The sequence below is a fragment of the Falco rusticolus genome, chromosome 9 (genome assembly GCF_015220075.1).
Source record: "Falco rusticolus isolate bFalRus1 chromosome 9, bFalRus1.pri, whole genome shotgun sequence".
In the NCBI taxonomy this organism is placed as follows: Eukaryota; Metazoa; Chordata; class Aves; order Falconiformes; family Falconidae; genus Falco; species Falco rusticolus.
This window is the reverse complement of record NC_051195.1, coordinates 46,022,871-46,042,556: the sequence shown is the minus strand read 5'-3', so window position 1 is coordinate 46,042,556 and position 19,686 is coordinate 46,022,871. Positions and strand designations below refer to the sequence as shown.

At 45.8% G+C, this 19,686-nt stretch overlaps 1 protein-coding gene across 4 annotated transcripts in view; it reads right to left on the bottom strand.

The window, feature by feature from the left end:
- EXD3 (exonuclease 3'-5' domain containing 3) overlaps window positions 1-19,686 on the bottom strand; it is a 290,827-nt gene that overhangs the window by 116,777 nt on the left and 154,364 nt on the right. For all 4 annotated transcript variants that reach the window (XM_037400486.1, XM_037400487.1, XM_037400484.1 and 1 more), the window contains exons 19-20: window positions 16,741-16,794; window positions 14,899-15,030 (exon numbers count right to left, since the gene is read on the bottom strand). In XM_037400486.1, coding sequence (XP_037256383.1) covers window positions 14,899-15,030; window positions 16,741-16,794 — 186 coding nt within the window. The remainder of the gene's footprint in view (window positions 1-14,898; window positions 15,031-16,740; window positions 16,795-19,686) is intronic.

Below are 19,686 nucleotides of genomic sequence, written 5' to 3'. Positions count from 1 at the left end.
TGGTTTAGGCAGCAGCACAACTGACCTCCGCTACGTACAGTCACTGTCCCCTTTGCTTCTCAGGGTACTGCTTGGGCTTCAGATTACTGCAAAGACAAACAGCTGCACTTGGGCCAACAGACTCATATGTAAGACTGTGTTTGGATTACTCTGGACAGGGGAGGTTTTTCATCTTCATTAGCCTGCTGCTCACAGCCATATCTGCAGTTTCTCACTGGGTCAGAGCCTCCTGCTCTCTACTGCTGTTTATGAATCTAAATAAATCAATTAATCTGGTATTTTGAATGAAATTTGGGAGACTTCGGCAGCTGGTGTTTCACAGACATTCAGTGCACGTGGGTACCTAACTCTGCAAGTCCTTGGAAAACACCAGCCCAGAGTATTTAGGCACAGGCATCAGTGGTAAGTATTTTTCACAGCAGTGACCACTTGCTTTTTCTCCCCAGATCAATACTTCTTCATGTTACCATAAATGCATTAATACAAAAAAGAAGAATGAATCCTAGAGCTGAATGCAAGCACAGAGGAAAAAAAAAACCACTACCCAAGCTCTAGGAACAGCACAGGAATTCGGTCTTGACAGTGTCTGTATCAGTTTCCAACACTGTCACACTGAACACATGCCCACATTATTTCATGTCGGGAACCAAGCTCAGTGAGAAGGGCACAGCCCAGCGACCCCTCGAGAGCTGCTCTGTTTCTCCTCACTGGGATTTTCATGTCTGTGCAATGGGGCACTCGCCCCCGCGGAGCTGGGCTGAGGACACCGGTGCGTTTCGCAAGCAGCTCTCCCAGCTGCACACCAGGCTTCCCGGGACTCAGTGCAGAAACACTGGGTTTAAAATAGAGCATTTAAGCGAAGGCAGCTTCAACACGGGGACAGAAAGCACGACTCAGATGCTAGGCACTGCTTTTGCATCTCAAGCAGCCCCGTTGCCTCGGCCGGGGCCCCTGGGCACCACAGCTCCTGGAGCAAGACTGCGTTCAGCACCAGCTGCCGGGCAGGCTGGTCACACGAACCTGGGGCACTTCTCGGCTGTAGGCAGCCATACATTCGTATGCATTATCTAGAGACCTCTGCATTTCAAGGCTGCTGTTATTTTGATCTTTACAACCCTTGGAAAAAATGAGTTCAATTAAGTCTCATCATTATGAATTTACATAAGGTCACTTCAAGGCTTCGTGTATTTCCTCTGGTTCTGATCTCAGTGCTCTTGGTGTTTCCTCTCTTCATTTATAACCTCGTTGCTGTAGGGCATTCCAAGTAAATCATCCACCACCAGTTTCCTCTCTTCAGCAACATGCATCAAGCTTTTCATTCAGGCTAAATGAAGCTTCAACTACTCTGTACAACAGTAGCCCAGTTAAAGGCACAGCATCACTTTGAGAGGTGGCAGTTTTCCCCTCAATAAAAATATGAAATTATTTTAATAGATAAGAGAATGTATTGATTTTGTTTCTTTTAGCAGGAGGAAAGATTTAGTTGCATTTCTTAGCACAAGCGCAAGCAATGAACCAATTCTTACATATTCTGTGGGAAATTCATTTGCTGATCACCGAGAAGAACCCTTTCCACTATGAATAAATAGAGAAACATGCTCAGAAGCTGTGAACTGTATTCAGACATGATGCAAAACCGTGGCAAGGTGCACATCGGCTACAAGCTGATCAAAATGGTATGGTCTGTGTTTGCAACAGGAATAAGCACCCACCTGACTGCACCCCTTGTTTATAAAGCTGAAGAACAAATCTGAACCAAACTAGAGTTCTGAACTGCCAGAAGGGTCCAAAATTAGAAGATATTAACAGGGTTCGTCTCCTGAGCCAAGACCGAACAGCCACAGAGGACAGGCCACCCTCCTCACTGAGCCCCTCCCTGGCACACTGCGCAGCACCAGCCAAATGCTCTTCGTTGGGCTGGGACCGCACCGACAAGGGCTGTCGAAGCGCCAGCCTGAGCTCTTTCAGCTGTGGGCTCGCAAGGGCTTTGGCCAGGATAAGCCCACGCTGACACAGCAGAGGCAGAGTCCTCCTGCCCCCCCTCCCGTGCAGCCACGCATCTGGGCAGCTGCAAAGCGAACCAGACTGGGGAACTGAGCTGGGTTAAAATTAACCATCTGGTTTTGACAGGTCCGTTTCAACTGGGATCAGTTCCCTGATCCAGCGACCCTGCAGTTAAACAAGCACTTGTGTTGGGACCAGGGGATATTAGAGAGGCACTGAGGTAGGGGAGAGGTGAGGGAAGAGGCACGGCTTCATCTGGCAGCAGCATCCACCTACGACGACACAAAACTCTCATGAAATCATGGCATAAGTGTCCCAATCCCATTTCCAAGAAGCCCTTGGGGATCCTCAAGTGTTTTTCTGCCTCTCGTCTGAAAATGGCACGTAGGAGCCCAGCTCATGCAGAAATCATTCACATTCCTATTTGTAACCCATAAATATCACTGGACCATCACTACCGACTTGGGAAGAATTAAACTTGTCGTACCACTGATACAGACCCCGGCTTAATTTTCCAAAGCTTTTCCTATTTCTCTGCAATTGTCAAAAAGGGTATTTTCAACATTAAAACGCCTCAAACTAATGGGGATACTTTCCACCTAACCTTTTTCCTCTCTTTATTACATGTCCTCTACTGACACAGCTATCTCTCTCCTGCTAAGCAACCGGCTATATACGCATGGATGAGTCTTTGCAACTGAAAAAATAACTAGGCTGATGCAGCTTAGGTAGGAGAATCTGACTGTGTGCATTCCTCCTGCGGCTGGCCCCAGGAAAAGGACACCCTGCTACTTTTAAACCTGGGAGGTCTTTGAGACTTTGGCAGAAATCCCCTGGGAGGCCCGTCATTAGCCATTTAAAACTGTCTATAGTATAGGGCTGAATTGAAGCGTGGGACAAAGCCCCTGCAGAGCTATCTGTCAGGAAAGGCTCCCGATACTGGCAGGGGCTGTTAACAGTAACAATGATGACAATATAGTGGGGATTTTCAGGGGTGGGGACTTCAAAGAAACCCTAAAGAGGTATTTTTCATTAAGAAGTAAGAAAGCAGCTGAGTATTGTTTTTTTGCACTAAAGCTGAATATGAATGTTACTGCAGTAAGTCACAGATGAGCGACAGCATAAATTGATGCTGATTTAAATATGCATGTGCTGCTTTTCCACACTGCTCCCATTACCTTGGTTCTGCATTACCTGGATAAGACAGCAGCCCTTGAACCATCCCTCATGCTGCTTACCCTGGGATCCTCCAGCGCTTACACCACCAGTAAGCAGCCAGCAAGCCCCTTACGTGCCATTGCTCTGATCTTACAGGCGGGCAGTCCAGTGCTGTACCAGCATGGTAATTCAGGGTCTCAGCCTGAACCACTTGGTCACCCACAGCCTCCCCACTGGCTGACTGGCCAGCTCAAACTGGAAGCGAGCCCGTGTCTCTCTCTGCAGGAATGACACAGAAACCACAGCCGGCAGGCAGGCAGAGTCAAGAGGGGCTTTGCTGCATTGGTCCACAGGGACTTTTCTGCATTGAATCCCCAAATCTGTGATTCTATCAGGGAGAAAAGGAAGATGATCACAAAAAAAGTGTAAGATGGACACCTGCTACACTCCTGCTACAGCAAGTCCTTCTCCTAATTGTAAGAATTTACTAATTACACTGTTGTTTACTGCATGGACCATGATGACGAGCCTGTGAAGACAGGTGCATGGACAAAACCATAAACAAGAATATTCAGTCAGAAGCCATGGCCTGCCCTCGCCAGCCATCTCCCAGCTGAGGTGACCAAAGGGCTCTGCAAGCCCAGCAAGATCCAAACCTTGCACCCACCTCTCAGCCAACCTTTTTGCTTTGCCAGGCTGGGGCTCGCTCAGCCCTGGCTGGATTTAGGAGCACTGTGCTGCTCACGAGCCCAGTCCCACCATGACCACCTGTGATCTGGGTCCCTTTGAACTGAACCCAGGGCCAGCTTCCCGCCGCGCCCCCCCCCCCCCCCCCCCCCCCCAGCCAAACCCTGAAGCTATCATATCAAGTCAGCACAGAGAAAGTGCCCTGAGGGTTTGCTGAGCAGATTGACTTTCACACCTCACTGGCCACACAGAAGAAACCCAATCTAAACAGCGTAACTTTGCATAACCGATTATTTTCACTGGGGTAATTTGAGCCCTCCAGTAAATGCCAGTAAATGCCGTTGATCCAGGGAAGGCCCCGCTCAGGGGCAGGGGAGGAATGGCCCAACTGCAGGAGGCAGCCAGAGCAAAGGCTCCTCAGGGTGGGGAAGGGCTGGTCCCTGCTCTGGGATGGGTTTACTCCTGGGAGTGAAGGCTCAGTCCTTTGGCACAGGCCAGTGTCTGCACAGAAGGAAGTGCGAAGAACATCTTCTTAGTGCCCGACTCATTTATATAGTCAGAAATCGAAGTGTGCAAAAATAAGCCAAGGGAAGCACGCTGTCCAGGCTGGTTTGCAAGAAGCTGCCCGGCCTTACTTTATGTCTTTTTAACTTTCTTTTCCATGATGTCCCACATTTTGAGAGGCTTCAGCTTTCAGGCTGACTCCCCAGTGACCTATTATTCTTGCACATCCATCACTCCATCCTGTCACTGAACAGCCATTCACATGACCCTGTTCGTAGGGAACCATGTTCCTCCTCTGACTCCTCTGTCACCAACTTCCTTCTCTCCAACCACCAGCTCATTTCCTCCTGCAGGACCCTGCACAGTGATCTCCCCCTCTTTAAAGTCCATGAAATCAGACTGTCAAATTAAAACCCTAACAGCTGCAGAGATGAGTGGTCTGCCCATACTGCTGCAGGACAGCCATGCTTGCTGCCATGCCACAGGCAGGGGCACTGCCCCAGGAAGGGGCTGCCAGAGGCAGCAGTCCATGCCATCAGTACACACCCAAGACGTAACTTGCTCCTGTGGTCCCTTGTGACGCCAAAACATTGATCCATCTGCAAATGGGGACTCTCATTTCAGCCAGATCAGTCTCCACATCTGGCTCCCCACCTGCCCCCTCCCCAAGCATAAGCTGTAAACATGAGGGACAGACAAGTGGGTAGGGGACAGGGGGTGCTGGGCCAGTCTCCTGGCTGCAAGACACCTGATTGTAACTACAATCATTTTAAGGGGCAGTTCGGAAAATAAACCTGGCTGTGCTCACCTTAAACATAGGATACTCTTCAACTCCACTAAAATGCTTCAGTAGGAGTAGCTCCCCCAGAAACTACCAAGAGAAAAGCTGAGGTAGAGGTAGGAATGAAGAAATTAGTGGAGATAAGAGAAACAGGCTCTCCCCTGCATCTTCCCCCAGCACTTCCCTAAATAAAAGGCCAATTGACTCAGACTGCATATCTTGAATTAAGACAGGTAAATCACCTAAATCCACTAGTCCAGAGAAAACGTTCTGACTCACAAGAAGCATGCCCTGAATGTTACATTTTCCACCTTTGCCAAAACTCCTACACTATCATTTCTCCCTCTAAGCTATCGCTGCTGGTGTCAGGAAACTGGAGGGTACTGGGCTGCCCTCTGGAAGAAGTTTTGTGCCGTTAGGGACTTTGTTACAGATTAGCACACTCTCACATAAGCTCACTATAAAAACCTTCCTGCTACCAGGGATTTCTATTGCCTTCTTGGGGGAAGAGAGAGAAAAGTTTATCCTGAGCCTCTTATAAATGACTGATTAAATGACAGCATCCATACCTAGGTCAACAAAATCCAGCTTTGGGCTTACAGCACACAATATAGCCGTATGCCATCAAGATAACTGCAAAATACCTTCTTCTTCAAGACTGACACTATGTATGAACTGAGAAACTAATTTAAAAGTTTTCTGTTTCTCTTTTCATCAGGATAATGCTTTACCTGTCTCTGTTTCTGAAACACTGTATGATCTTTGAGATGAAAGGGTTTACAGAAACACAAAACAGTCTCTTCTTACGTCAAGTAAGTCACTTAGATCATGTACACCTTATGGGGACAAGGCTTTCTTAAAAAGCCCAAACCCTACATACACTGCTTATCATCTTCACTGTTAGTTGAAAATGCCTTTGCAGCAGTAGATGAAGGACAAAATAATGTTATACATGCCACAGGAGTCCACAGATGTATGGTTTTGGCGTAGGGTGTCATCTCATCCAATTAATAATATGAATAACAGATATAGTTAATTTTATGCCAGTAGGAAGTTACACAGTTTAATGCCTAAAGGTCTTCAGATAAATGCTGTCGAGCAATTACAGATCTGGCAAATTCTGCAATGAAGCCAAGTATGTGTAGCTCAGTGCATAATGCTGACTCAAACTAAAGCTTCAAAAATGCCTCGAGATCAGACATTCTTCTGAAGGAACAAAGGTCTGCTGCTGCTATTAACAGCTGCCCAGACAAACACTGCAAATCTTGGATGACTGCAAAATTGTTCGTTCCCCTGAAGCACGTAGCAGGATTTAATTGCATTTGCAACAACAGGACAATGGTTTTGTGCAGGATTCTCAACAGAGATTGAGAAAACATCGCCGTGGTACTACCTGTGCTACAAGATGGCCCACATCAAACTGTTTGGAAGGCTCCCATCTGACACTATTCAATCATCTTGATCTATGAACTGCAAATAAAGGTCTGGAGGCCTTCTGGATAGGTTCAAATCAATTCACTCCACCTGAACTACTAATGGAGCTAGTCACTACGTTGTGAAAACAAGAACTTTGACATTATTTAACTTTTAATATACAAGGTCTCTCAAATAGCAAGACCCAGTGATTGTATTGCTGGTTTATACGTAGGATTATCATCTTGAGAACGCACCAGTTTAAATTTACAGCCATTCAAACACTGGGAGTTGGACATCCCATCCTTACCATGACATACAAACAAAGAGCATTATAAGGGCACCAATGTCAAAAAGGAGGAGCAACTCCACAGTGTATAAAACATGGGAATTTTGACTTCTTGACACAGTCAATACACTGAACTCTGACCTCAGGAGGCACAGGGGACTGGAAACCAACAGAACTTAAATTGGCTACAAATCTCTTGTTTTCTCATGACATTTGAGAGAAAACATGGGGACAGTTTCTTTGGGACACATGGGAGTTATAGCTGTGTCACTGCCTTCTCCAGAGAGTTCTTCGCTTTCCTTACAGTCACTCCATCACTGTCACCCACTGACCTTTCATTACTTTCTCCCAGTGCACCAGCATCGCTGCTGACCAATGCACTTCACAGTCTGTCCAAACCCATGAGAGGAAGAAAAAGCCTTGTACAGAACTGTATAAAAGGACATTTACTCTGCACTACATTGTGTCTTCTTTTCTATGCTAGTCTAAATAAAAGTGCTGTTTTCACTGCCAATCGTTGTTTGCTTGTGCTGTTTCCACTGGCTAAAACCAGCATTTTTCCAGCTAGTGTTGCCCTCCAGGAAAAAACACACATTCATACCTTTCTTGCATTTAGCACAGGAGAACAAAACTAGTTCCCAGGAATAAGGATGACTTCCTCAAAAGAAAACATTTGCTGTCAGCTGAGGTTTGACCTCTAATGGCTAATTTGGCATCATCATTTTGAGCATTGTAATACATAACACCGTGAAAAATTAACAGCTTTCCCCCCCCTGAAGTTTAATATCCGCCTGCAGCTTTGCAAGTGAAAATAAGAGAAAGGAAATAAATACACAAACCGAAACCTCGGGTATAGTCTCTCACATACGTCCACAGAAAGAACCTAAAGACAACGATCTGTAAAGGAAATTTCACTGGAAATCAAGCTTTTACAGACACTGAGAAAGAAAGTCTGCAACATGAGACCGTCTTCCTTGAAGAAACACAGCTGATCTGCTGCATTCCCATATCTGACTTCCAGTGGTCTGTGTAAAACATAAACTTCACGCTAACCCTATGAAAACAGTCAACATGCTAGAGAGACAACAGTCTGCTCCGAGCTGGTGAAAGGGGAAAAAAAAAGTCTCAGGCTGTCATTCTTCCCTTGCTGTGACCTTCATGCTCCACTGAATTTCTGAAGATACTGAAATCTTGGCAGGGAAGTGTACAGTCTGTGGGAACCAGGCAGCACTGTCCGGGCTGGCTGGTGAGAATTAGGCCCAGTCGAGCCCTTTTTTGGGGGGGCTCTGAGCTTTACATGGACAGCAGCACAGTGCAAAGCAATCTACAGGCTGGGAATTTTACAGGATTGGTGCTGATTGGTGCACTCATGCACTGTGTGGCAGAGCTGGAGCAGGCAGCATGCTGCCCACCCTCGTACCCTGCATCCACGAGCCGGGGGGTTTTGCTCAGTTCCCGCTGGGAACCCCACCTGGGAACCTGGACGAGGTGCTTTGCTTCGGCATGCCCCCATGTCCCTGCAAGCAATGGCGAGCACTCACCACGAGCTCTCACCAGAGTTTATAAAGCCTTAGCGATCAGCAAATAAAAATCTCAACTGGAGACTTGAGAGGAGCACAATTTGCCACGACAAATTATCACAATCCCTGATGCTATTTAAGGACCATCGTATAGAGCCACTCCAAATAAAAAGAGCTACATCCCTGTGAATGAAACGCCGCTGCGCCAGGGCTAGGTGCATTCACGACTGAATGCTCACATTCAGACAGTCGCAGGACAAGTACCTTTTGAGGTCAATTCGCTCCCTCCACAATGTCTGTAGAGGCAGAATAATACCAGCTGTGCTTCCTGGCCAGTCTCAGCAGCACAAGTCGCAGATTACATCTAAATTGCCAAGCCCAGGATAAACAAAAAGATTAAGAGGGCCTTACCCTTTGTGTAGAACAATCACACTCTGAAGCAAGAAATCACAGCCTACGTAGTGGGTAGGCACAGGGCTGAGTTTTCAGTTTAGGTTAAGGGCTGGTGAGGAGTAAGCAGCTAACTTACACATCTGGGGAAACCACAGATGCTGTTAATCACAGGTTTTCCTGACCTGTAGGCGCTGACAAATTACATCCTATGGATGAACCTTTCATTAAACCACAGAGGCTTTCAAAATGATATTCTCTTTCTCAGCATTCCCAAGACGACCAAATCCAGCACACATGACCCTTCTTAATTCTTCATTTAGATGGTGACATGGCTTTTTCCAAAGAGATTTCAGGGCTGAAAGGAAGTAAATAGGGACGCGATGTTACGTCAGTGGAAGGCATCTCAAAAGCTGAAACGCCAGCTTCGAGAAGTGACATTTTCAAAAATTCTTTGATGGTCGCCTCAGCCCCATTACAGTTGAAGATGCTTTTTGTCCTAAGCAACTCCTGAGACAAATCCCTCGCTGTCTGCTGGGGCAGAACCATTTTACAAAATGCGTAGCCTTTAAATTCTACTGGTTTTTCACTGCGCGTGGGGAAGGACAACTGGTACATCTAAAAGAATAAAATGACTGTTGCTCAGGCCAGGAAAGGTGACCACAGAATAAAATTGCCCCACTTCCATGACACGCTAGAGCATGGAGATAGCTGCTCGGCTCACAAGTTAGTGAGAAAGATGATGTCTGGCAGTTCTCATCATCATCTGGACCGACAGAGCAACCCACATAAAAGGAACAAAAAAGCCTGCTGATCAGATTGGTGTGACAGAGGCTCATGAGAGACATGCACATTTTCAATCTAAACGACAGCTTGAGGGATCTATATTACTAATTATTGACTAATATTGCCAGAGTTCCCAGGCTGGCTTCAAAGGTTCTTGCAAAGTGCCCCAAGCACAGGGTTTCTCATCTAATCATAAGGTCTTTTTCTTTGTCCCTGCTAAATGGATTGCTCCATACTGGGCTCCCTCTGCGTAAATCAGCTTGCACATGATGAGCTTTGCAGCAATGAAATTCGTTACCTTAACCACAAAAAACCAGAAACATTTGCTGTAACTGCTAGAACACTTTTGCACCTAATTTCAAAAAAAATGGTGGTTTCCTCTCTTCCTCCCCCCTCCTCCCCGCCTACTCCTAATTCCATGCTGACACCTTTCTAAAAGGCTGGGGTGAGCGGCTTTGAAAGAGCAGGGAAAGGGGGGTGGGGGAAGATATCAGATCTCCAGACAATGAAATAAAGCAGCTATCTCACACATCCTGCAGCGCTCAGGCTGAGGTCATAAGTTAAACAGGACATCAGAATAGGTGATGTAATTTGCTTATTTAGGATCAGAACATTCAGTGAAGTGAAAGAGACAACCTATTTAAATTTGCAGATAATCCTATAATAAATGCAGGGCTGTTCAGTTGCAGAAGCTGCAGCTGGAGCCTAAAATTTTTTTCACCCTCCACACTAATTTTTGCAGGGGATACAACTGCAATCATTTTTTCCTTGCAGGAAAGCCTTGAAACCTCACCTGAGGTCAGCGTCTCATTGCGTTAGGTATTGTTCAAACAGGGTCCCTGTCCTGGACAGCTTAAAGGCTAAAGGTTAAGTCAAAGAGAGGGTGGAAAAGGAAAGAGAAGCCCAAGGGAGGCAAGGAGGTGGCACAGCCATACTGTGCGACCCAGGTCCCCCAGCCCACTCCCTCCCTTGCATAAGAGCAAAACTTTGGACTCAAAATTGAGCTGAGCAGCAGTTACACTTTTTAAGTAAAGTACAGTTCAGCCTTTCTGAAGATGGACAGGCCCTTCTGGCTCCGAATCTGTCTGCAGAGCCTCAAACCAGCAAGGATTTTACAGCAGAGTTACAAACCTTTAACTACAAGGTTCTTCTATAACAGGAGTAATTTATCGGTGATCCTGTACAACACTGAACACAGTGTTTTCCCTTCAAACCTTCATGACAAATACTTGCGAGATAAAGATTTAAAGCTAACAACTTGCACTGTTTATCTCCTCAGTTTATCACCATTCAAACCGTTATTTCACCCTGACAGTGCTGCACAGAGCGGCATTACTCACAACTGAGGGCTGCCAGCCCCTTGCCTGAATTTATCTTCTTCGACACAAGTGTTTTTTCACTGACAAGAAGCTGGCTAGGCCAGACACCATACCTTAGCCTAAGGAAGCACAATGATGAGGACCCCAGGCTCACCGAGAAGGAGGGCATAAACCAAGAGGCATTGCACACGCTGCCAGGTCAGTAGATGCAGTCTATACTTGCTTCAGATGGATCTTCAGACGACACAGAAAAGCAAGATGGAAAAAAAACAGGCCAGCCATACAGGTAATACCTGTTAAACATGTCTGTTTTCAAGAGTTTCCTTATGAGACGGGAATGGAGTTCATGTCTACCTGCTGTCCTACCCGGCCCTACCCGAGTGTCAAAGCAGGCACACATGCCCTATGCACGGACACAACAGCTGAGTGAGGGTGGCTGCGGCACCAGGAGGGGTGGGCGATAACCCCTCCTTGAATGGATGGACCTGTGAGAGGAACCAAATTTCAGCCCCGCCCCCCCTAAAATTACCTAGCTGTCAGGTGTTTGTATCCAGCACTGTAGCCATCCAGTAGGTCCCCTTCTTTAGCAGGTTTGGGGTTTTTTCTTTCTTAAATGCAAGTTGTGTGTTAGAACTTCCTCCAAGTTGTCAAGAGCAGAGGATCACTGATTTTCCACTCGAGCGCATTCGCTAGCTGGCCCTAAGGCTGCTTACAACAGCCCCTGACAACTCCACAAAGATCTTCCTGCATCGTGTAAGGGACCAATGTGCCAAATTTATCATGTAAGAATTCCCCCCAGCACGCATTTCACACCACCTCTTTCTGAAGGAGCCACTTTTGGATATCTGGAAAGAAGAAAAGCTGTATACAAGATATTCAAACGTGTGCAGAGGTGACAGCCAAAAGACATTTGCATTTCAAACAGAGGGAATGAGCTTATTTCAAATATTTTAAGGCTGTGAAAATTAAGGACTTCTCGGGAGCTTTTTGCATGTCACCAAAAGACAGAACTCATCTTATTTTCACTCAGCCCTCCTAAAATGTTCCTCACTGAAGGCAACGCCGGGCCTGGCTAAAGCTACTATGCACAGGTGACTTCTCCATGACCATCACTGAGTCCTTAAAATGCAGCAGAGAGACATGCAATGAGAAGATCACACTTGGCAGGCCATAACCGATGCTACCAGCAGTAGTCTCCATTTCTGGAGCCTTTAAGCAGATCAACCAAGTCAAAGCCCAGCACAACTGAAAGCAGAAATGCTGAGAAGCCCATGGGTGAAATCCTCTGTGTGCTTGCTGCTCTAAGTCACACAGAGGTAACAGTATTTGCCATTGTTTTAACAAAATAGGGCTGTTTTTTGGCAGGGTTACAAAGCAAGCCCGTTCTTTATATCTGCGAAAGAGAGACCATCCATCCCTGCCGAGGGAGCTGACAGAGGAAACATATTTTACAGCAATCTTGGGTACAACATTGAATTGGGACCTATTTTTACCATGTGCTCTGCACTACACGCATTAATTGTTACAGCAACAATATTTGCTGACATATTCACTCAAATCATTTACAGAATAGAAGCCCAAGAGACAAAACAAGCCCTTGCTCCATGAGACAGAGAGAGTCAGGCAGGATGCCACATTGCTTCCTGTGACACACAGAAAACGCTTATCTACAATGGATGACCACAGCCGATAACCCATCCCGAGTGCGCTGGCAAGCACAATGGGGCTGGTCTTCGCTGCCCGGCCCACAGGTCAGGCACTGGCCAGCCAAGCTCCACGAAGGCAAGGCAGGAGAGTGGCCCAGGTTATGAATCAGTATCAGCCAGCCTCCTCCTCCTCCTGCTGAGCATGTAAACAGCAGCATTTGGGTGTTTCTGGAGCCCTGGCCTGCACACCACCATCGCTGCCCGGCACGCCACCATCGCTGCCCTGCTACAGGGACAGCCGAATCGGTCACCCATTAGCAATTCACCAATTCACGTTCCTACAAGGAGGTTGCAGACCTCACAGCAGTTTGCAGGCCCTGAGGTCTGTAACCTGCTTAAAGACCAGAACAGGCAGGATGGAAGGCAGAGCTCAGCAGTTTTAAGTATCTAGCCTCCATCCTAATTAAGGCCAATTAGGTTTGCAGAGAATTAGGATGTTTTAGAAAGAACTTACAAATGAAGTGCAGATGTCTCTGTTGGCCACAGTGGCCCCAGAGCACCCTCTTAAAAGCAGAAATTTGCAGTTTTTGACACGGGCAGTCAATACTCCGCAGTTACGCAATATGAGCCTCCTCACCCTGCTGCCCACCACTCACCCCCTCGCACACAGACCTGTGAGAGCTGCGGTGCTGAGCACTCCGCGGTAACTGCCTGGGCGTCTGCTGGACATGTGCAGCTGTAAGAGCTTGGATTCTGCTCGAGAGCAACAGCAGCGTACTAGCAAAACGTGTAGTCTGTAGAGGACAGCTGAACACAATCAGCTCCAAAATGCCAAAGCCTTAAATGTAGGTAAATATATGATTCAGGACACAAGAGCAGTTTGACAAATAATAGCATCTTCCCATGCCTAGCGGTATAAAACATGCAGCTGTTCTACCACCACAATTTACAGGGAAGGCATTTCTCCTGAAAGTAAGCAAACACTTAGTATATATTCCTAGCCAGATTGATTACCTCTATTTATATTGTAAACTAAGACAGCATGTACTAAAAAGCCATATAGTTAAACAGTTCCAGACTCCAGATCATGGGCAAGTGGTCAGTTTTATATCATATGCTGCACAGTCTTCTGCATTTATTACAGAGTTTTCTGCAGCATGCTTTTTTGTGTGTGCTTATTCTTGTGGTATTTCAACAACCATCAGGAAGAACACTGCTATTTTATGGGATCTCAGGGAATCGGAGAATCCATAAGGTTTTTTAAAGTTTTTTTTAAAATAGTAAAAAGCCAGCACGCCACTACATAACAACAGCAATCTGTTCTCGGAACAATAAAACCGCAAGACTGAACACAGTATCTTATATCTGATTATATACATTTATCCTGAAGTAAGATCAGCCCATGTTATGTCGATCCAATCTGCACTGTGTTACGTCATTCTCCTCTTACAGACAACCTGCACAGCTGGACAACTCTCATTTTCCCTATAAGTTACAGATACAGTTTCAACAACCGACATCAGATATAAGCAGAGGTCTAACAAACGCTCTCTGGTGTGCTTGCTCAGAAGTCATTGCTATTTCTACAACACTTGTGCAGTTCCAAAAAGCCAGGAGACCCCGCAAGCTCGACCACAAGGCACTGAGCCAGACTTCACTGAAGTGTTCAGCTGGCTTGTTTATTCCTAAGAGAAAGCTCCTTTTCTAGCCAGATTTGCAGTTTCTTCTTTTTCTCTCTTTAAATACTGATAAGATGAGAGATGTTGGTTTATGTTACGGTTTTTGAAGGGATAAGTTTCAGCGTGTTACTGTAACACATACAAGAGTGAAATTGGAAGAGATGGAGATTGAGCTAACACAATTAAAATCTCTTCCTAACAACAATCCACAGATACCCACTGCCAAACACAATCTGGAGTCATCAACTAGCATGGACATGAATTAACCTAACAGCTACTGAAAAAAAGAAAAAAATAACAGTCCAAAAAAAAAAAATCCTCCTATTAAAGTAATTAAGTGTTATCAGAATCACAGAGCCATAATTAAACATGGTTTATAATTAAAACAGCATGTGTCCTAGACAGAGAACACAGCAACAAAGAGTCTATAACCATGACAGTCAATGCCAAAACACATGCCAAGTATCAAAAATCAGAAAAACAGCAGTTTCTAGCAAAGCTGCAGATGCAGTGCCTCTGCTCTCCTGACTTAGTCATCAACACTTCTGACGGATGTTAGCACACTCAGAACTCCTCACAGCTTTGCAAGATGTTGCCAAAGTTCAAGCAGAAATCTTGGGAACCAAGTAGAATACACTCAGCGCAAGACCCAAAAAGCTGAAGCACTGCCTGCTGTGCATGAAACAGTGAGCAGGCATGAACTTAAACAAGCCTTGTCCTACCTGGCAACGGCTGAAGATATCTGCCAGGGATACTTGAACGTTGAAGTGCTTCAGAACCTGCAGGGCCTGTTCCTTTGCCTTTTCTGAGCAGTTCACAGAGAAACACCTTCCTTCTGCTACCTGGGACTGCAGCTTCAAAAGACAAGTCATAAACCGAAAAGACAATAAATGAGGCACTCTGTGCATCATGATCTGTGGGTTTTTTCCTAATACACTCGGTTTAGTTTTAATTAAAAATAGTATTTGGAGTTAGTATGTGTTTACATTCTATATTTTCATCTAAGAAGCACAATGGGTAATGTGACAGGTAGCCACTGCTGCAATAGCTCAGAGACTACTGAAACACTGAAGAACTGCAGCATTTTATATGTGAAATGTGATTGTGCAAGTCCCCTTCAACTTACAATGTGGTGGTGCAGTGCTGACAGGGGTAGTAAGAAGAAACTGAATTCAGTCACAGCTTTCCCAGGAGACCTGCCCAGATCACACACAGTATGCAAAAGCACAATGATGGAGATGATGCCCAATGACAGTTTTACCACTTCAACCCCTCCAGTTTATACACCGTTTCACCCGGAGTTCACTGATGGCCAATAGACTTGCAGTGGTTGATGTGGTCAGCCCCTTATGTTTGTTCCACATTTAGCAGAGAAATTTGTATCCGGGATCAAACACTGTGAAGTTCCAGACACCTCTTTATGAACATGATGAGTACTCACAGTGAGGTGGGATCAGCTACATGGAAGTAGAGAAGCCTAGCAGAGCCATCCTGTCTTCATGCAGGGCATACAAAGGGAACCAGACACTTCCCAGGACAGTATTGTACACTGGGAAGCAGTTATTTTCCTTTTGCAATTCCTACACAGTACTTTGAAGTTAAAACTTTGCCAAATAAGATTAAGCTGGATGCTGAATAACCTATTACTCAACTGTAGGCTCAAGGAACCACAGCCTGGATAAGAACTTGTAGTGTGGCATGGCTGCACTTGTCTCACAGTATCCCACCATGAGGGGAGTTTTCTTCAATGCTCAGCTATTATGTAGGAACTCAGCAACCTATATTCTGCAAATACTCCAACCAGCTACTACTAGCTAGTCCTGAGCTTTTACATGGTAGTTTGTTACAAAGAATTACTGCACTCTGGCTCATGTATGCAATCCAGAATAGGTTCACTGTTCCAAATGAATTTTTGGGCAGTAACGAAGTGCAAAGGACCTGCAACAGGCATCATAACATTGCAACCACTGCCATGACAGGTTCAGTGTATTTCCACCAACACTCATGTGCCATGAAGGGCTCTGAACATCTGGTGCTGAGAGTAAGGTTGGGTTTTGCTTTGGTTTTTGTGTGTATCTATAGGAACAGAACACCTCTACAGCTTTGACTGGGACCCACGTTTGGTGGCTTCCATTCTCTCCCTTCCAAGCTTGAAGGAACATCTTTTAAGTGTTGAAACTATGTCAGTGTGGAGCCAGTCAGTAAACAAGAATCTTTGTGATAAAAAGCATGGGAATTGAGCTGCCTTTCACCTGCCAGTAAGGCCAAACAGAAACACTTTGTTCTGGATTGCTTGGCTCGATTTCCACCCCCCGCCCCCAGTGGAGAGCAATCACTCTCCTCACTGATGCAGTACTGAGTATAAAAAAAAATTCACCCCGAGCTTTGGTCATTCAGAACAGCAAACCTCTCAAGACCCTTAATGTAGTTTTTAGTGCAGAAAACATGAAAAAGCCAAGCCAGCTGTTGCATTCACATCTGACTTTTCCTCTTCTCTACACTGCACATCCCAGACCACGCAATGATACAATGCCAGAAAAATGCCAGAAGCTCTGAACACTTACAGTCTGATATGGGAGCCCAGAGGTTAAAATGACTCTTCCTTCCTGTCGGGCAATCTGGAAAAAACAGTAAAACCCCATAATTAACATGGACTGAAGTTACACTGGATTCAAGCTTTCCTTTCAGTCAAAGCAGAGAGAACATGAACCGGCAATAACGAGGCTTTCTCTCCAGTGTCGACATATGCCAGGCCAAGGGTGTCCAGGTCCGGTTCAGCAATACGCTCGTGACAGCGACAGAGCTCAAGGTATCGCTCACTGACATGTCCCCTCCCTGCCAATACCCGCCTTGCCTCACATGTGCTGGAGCAAGCTACTTGTGTATCTGCACTGCAGATGGCCCAGGGAACTGACCACCTTAAAATAATCCTACCAAAAACCTTTCTATCTATTTTTTTTCCCCCTTAACTCAGACTATTTCTATTTCACCAGTCTGGTTCACAAAGAAGCAAGCAGTTCTGCTTGCACAGCAGTGCACAAGAGAGACAGGAAAAAATAACGTAAGAAGGTAATTCCAGAAAAAATATATACCACTAAATGTGTCTGCAAACATTATAGACATGAACAGAACGATACTCACTCCACTCCTTAAAGCCAGGATGGTGTTACTCTCCCTGCAGCCCAAGAGCAGACATACAGAAATCACACACCCTTTCCAGGCTGCAAGGAACATCCTCCGTCAGAGTTTATCACCTCCTGACATGCAATCCTGCATGTTTATCTGAGCTCTCTTCCTTCAAGGGAAAGGTCTGTGCTGAATTATCAGGGGACTCATTACCCGCACTTCTGACCTTCACAACAGAATACGAGACACTTTCAAATAGTTGGGTGCCAAAAGGAGATACTAAATCTGGAACTGCAGTTCTTCACAAGGATGGAAGTGTGACTGATCCTCGTATGATTAAATGACATCCCTCCCTTCCACCCCTTCACCCTCTCCTGTAGGAAGGAAACAGTTTCATGGCCGTAGTGACAGAACGATTTTCATGTGAACCAGCACTTCAGCTCTGCTGGTGCTGACAAGATACTGGCACACTGAGGTAGGCACAAGGTTCTATCTCTTCTGTGGCTTGGATTCCACTGGAAGCCTTCATATTTTTCTGATTCCAGATGTGTGTCATGGAGGTCTCTCTTCTGCATCAGTTTCAGAAGCTGTCTCTGGATCGCTCTTTAACCCTGGCAGAAGGACACACTTGGCATCAGAGTCCTGCTGCACTTCCCAGACAGTCTGACACCACCAAACACAGCCAGGGAACACAGAAAGAAACAAATCAAGACTTTTAAACTCTGTCTTGGACAGCTGTTCTCCTAAGACCCACTGGACCTATGGCAACATGAAACAAGGGGAAGAAGGCTCTGAAGGCACAAACTGCCCATGCAGCCAACTCAGCAACCACTTTTTTTTCCTGTCTTGATCTTTCAGGTAGCCACTTCCCTCCCTTTTTTGTGAAGTCAGTCTTTGGCTGCCAGTTCTGCACTGAGAAGGCGATTGGCAACATCTTCTAAAGCACATTCCTACAGGCAAAATTACCAGATTTCTTTCAAAATCAACCCTCTCTCTCAAGAAAGGAAAAAATCTCCAAGTACAGGAACCTTGAAGTGGCAGCAGAGACATGTCATGCTGCGTGCAATCCTACTACACCCAGTCTGGGGTACTGAACAGTCCTGCCAACAAACCACCCTCATGGCACATGTGAGAGAAGTCCAGTAAGGCAACAGCAAATGTTCACCACAGTGATTTGCCGGCAAGGGAAAAGAGATGTGAAATTCCTTCAGACCCATGTGTGCTTCAGGGTAAGCCTGAGGATTTCACAGCTGGAACACTCCATTCTGACTTCCTGCATCCAGGGTTAATTAGTTCAAGCTTGATAAATCCCCTTATCTAAATGGCTCTGCAGAGACAGGCAAAGAATATCAAATAAAAAGGAGAAAAGCAATAACTCTTCCAGCATGTTTTTCTGCCTCTGGAACAACGACTGGAAGAAGCATGCAGAGCCAGAAAACCCATGTGATAGCACACATCTGACAGAAACCATGGAGGATGCATGCTGGAGAAAAGGGCAAAATTTCTTCTTTTCCTCTGAAAGAAATAATGGAAGGCAATGCTGGGACCATCTGGGAGATGTGTGCTTGGAGAGGCAAATAAAAGGAAAAGAGTAACCAGAGCATTGGGGTGGGTGTCAGGGACTTGTGCTCCATCCCAAGTGCTGCAGAGAGGGCATTGGCCTCAGTTACACAATCTATTAAAAAGATAATATCAACTTCCTCTGGAAAAGGCTTAGACCTTCTGGATAGAAAGAACTCCCTGACAACTCGGTATTATTTAGCCCTTAACATGCCTGTCTGTTTACCCAACTTTCATCTTGCAGAGATGAATGAACTCAAATGAATTACTATAAGAGAGACCTGGAAGGGCAACAACTGATGAGAGCGAGCAAAGAGAGGCCCTATGTTTCGAAGCCAGCACCAGCAGCAGAGTGATTCATGACGACCTAAAGGATCCTGAATTAAGGCCAAAGAAGATTTCAAAAAACAGCTGCACAAGGCTATAGATTTGTAATTTAAAATTTGCCAAGTCTGTGCATGACATGTTGGGCAATGCCACATTTCCTTGAAGAGGCAAACTGCAGTACTCCCTTTGCAAGGTAGCAGTCCAGGAAAAGCTGTGACCCCCCTTGCAGTGGCAGAGGTGAAGCACTGATCCTGAGCCTAGGCCAGCAAGGTCCCAGTTCAGACAAAAAGGGAGTGGACAGGAAGCATCTGCTCCAGGATGCGTGCTGGAAAAGCACCCAGACAAGGCTCTACTAGAGAAGTGGATCACAAACCTCAATCCAACCCTGAAGCCTCCTACCTGTTACCTCAGACTCTTAAAAAGAACTTGATAGCTATGAACACACTCAGCCCAGGCCTGCAGCGGACTCGCTGTGCTGCTCGTATTTCAACCCTAAA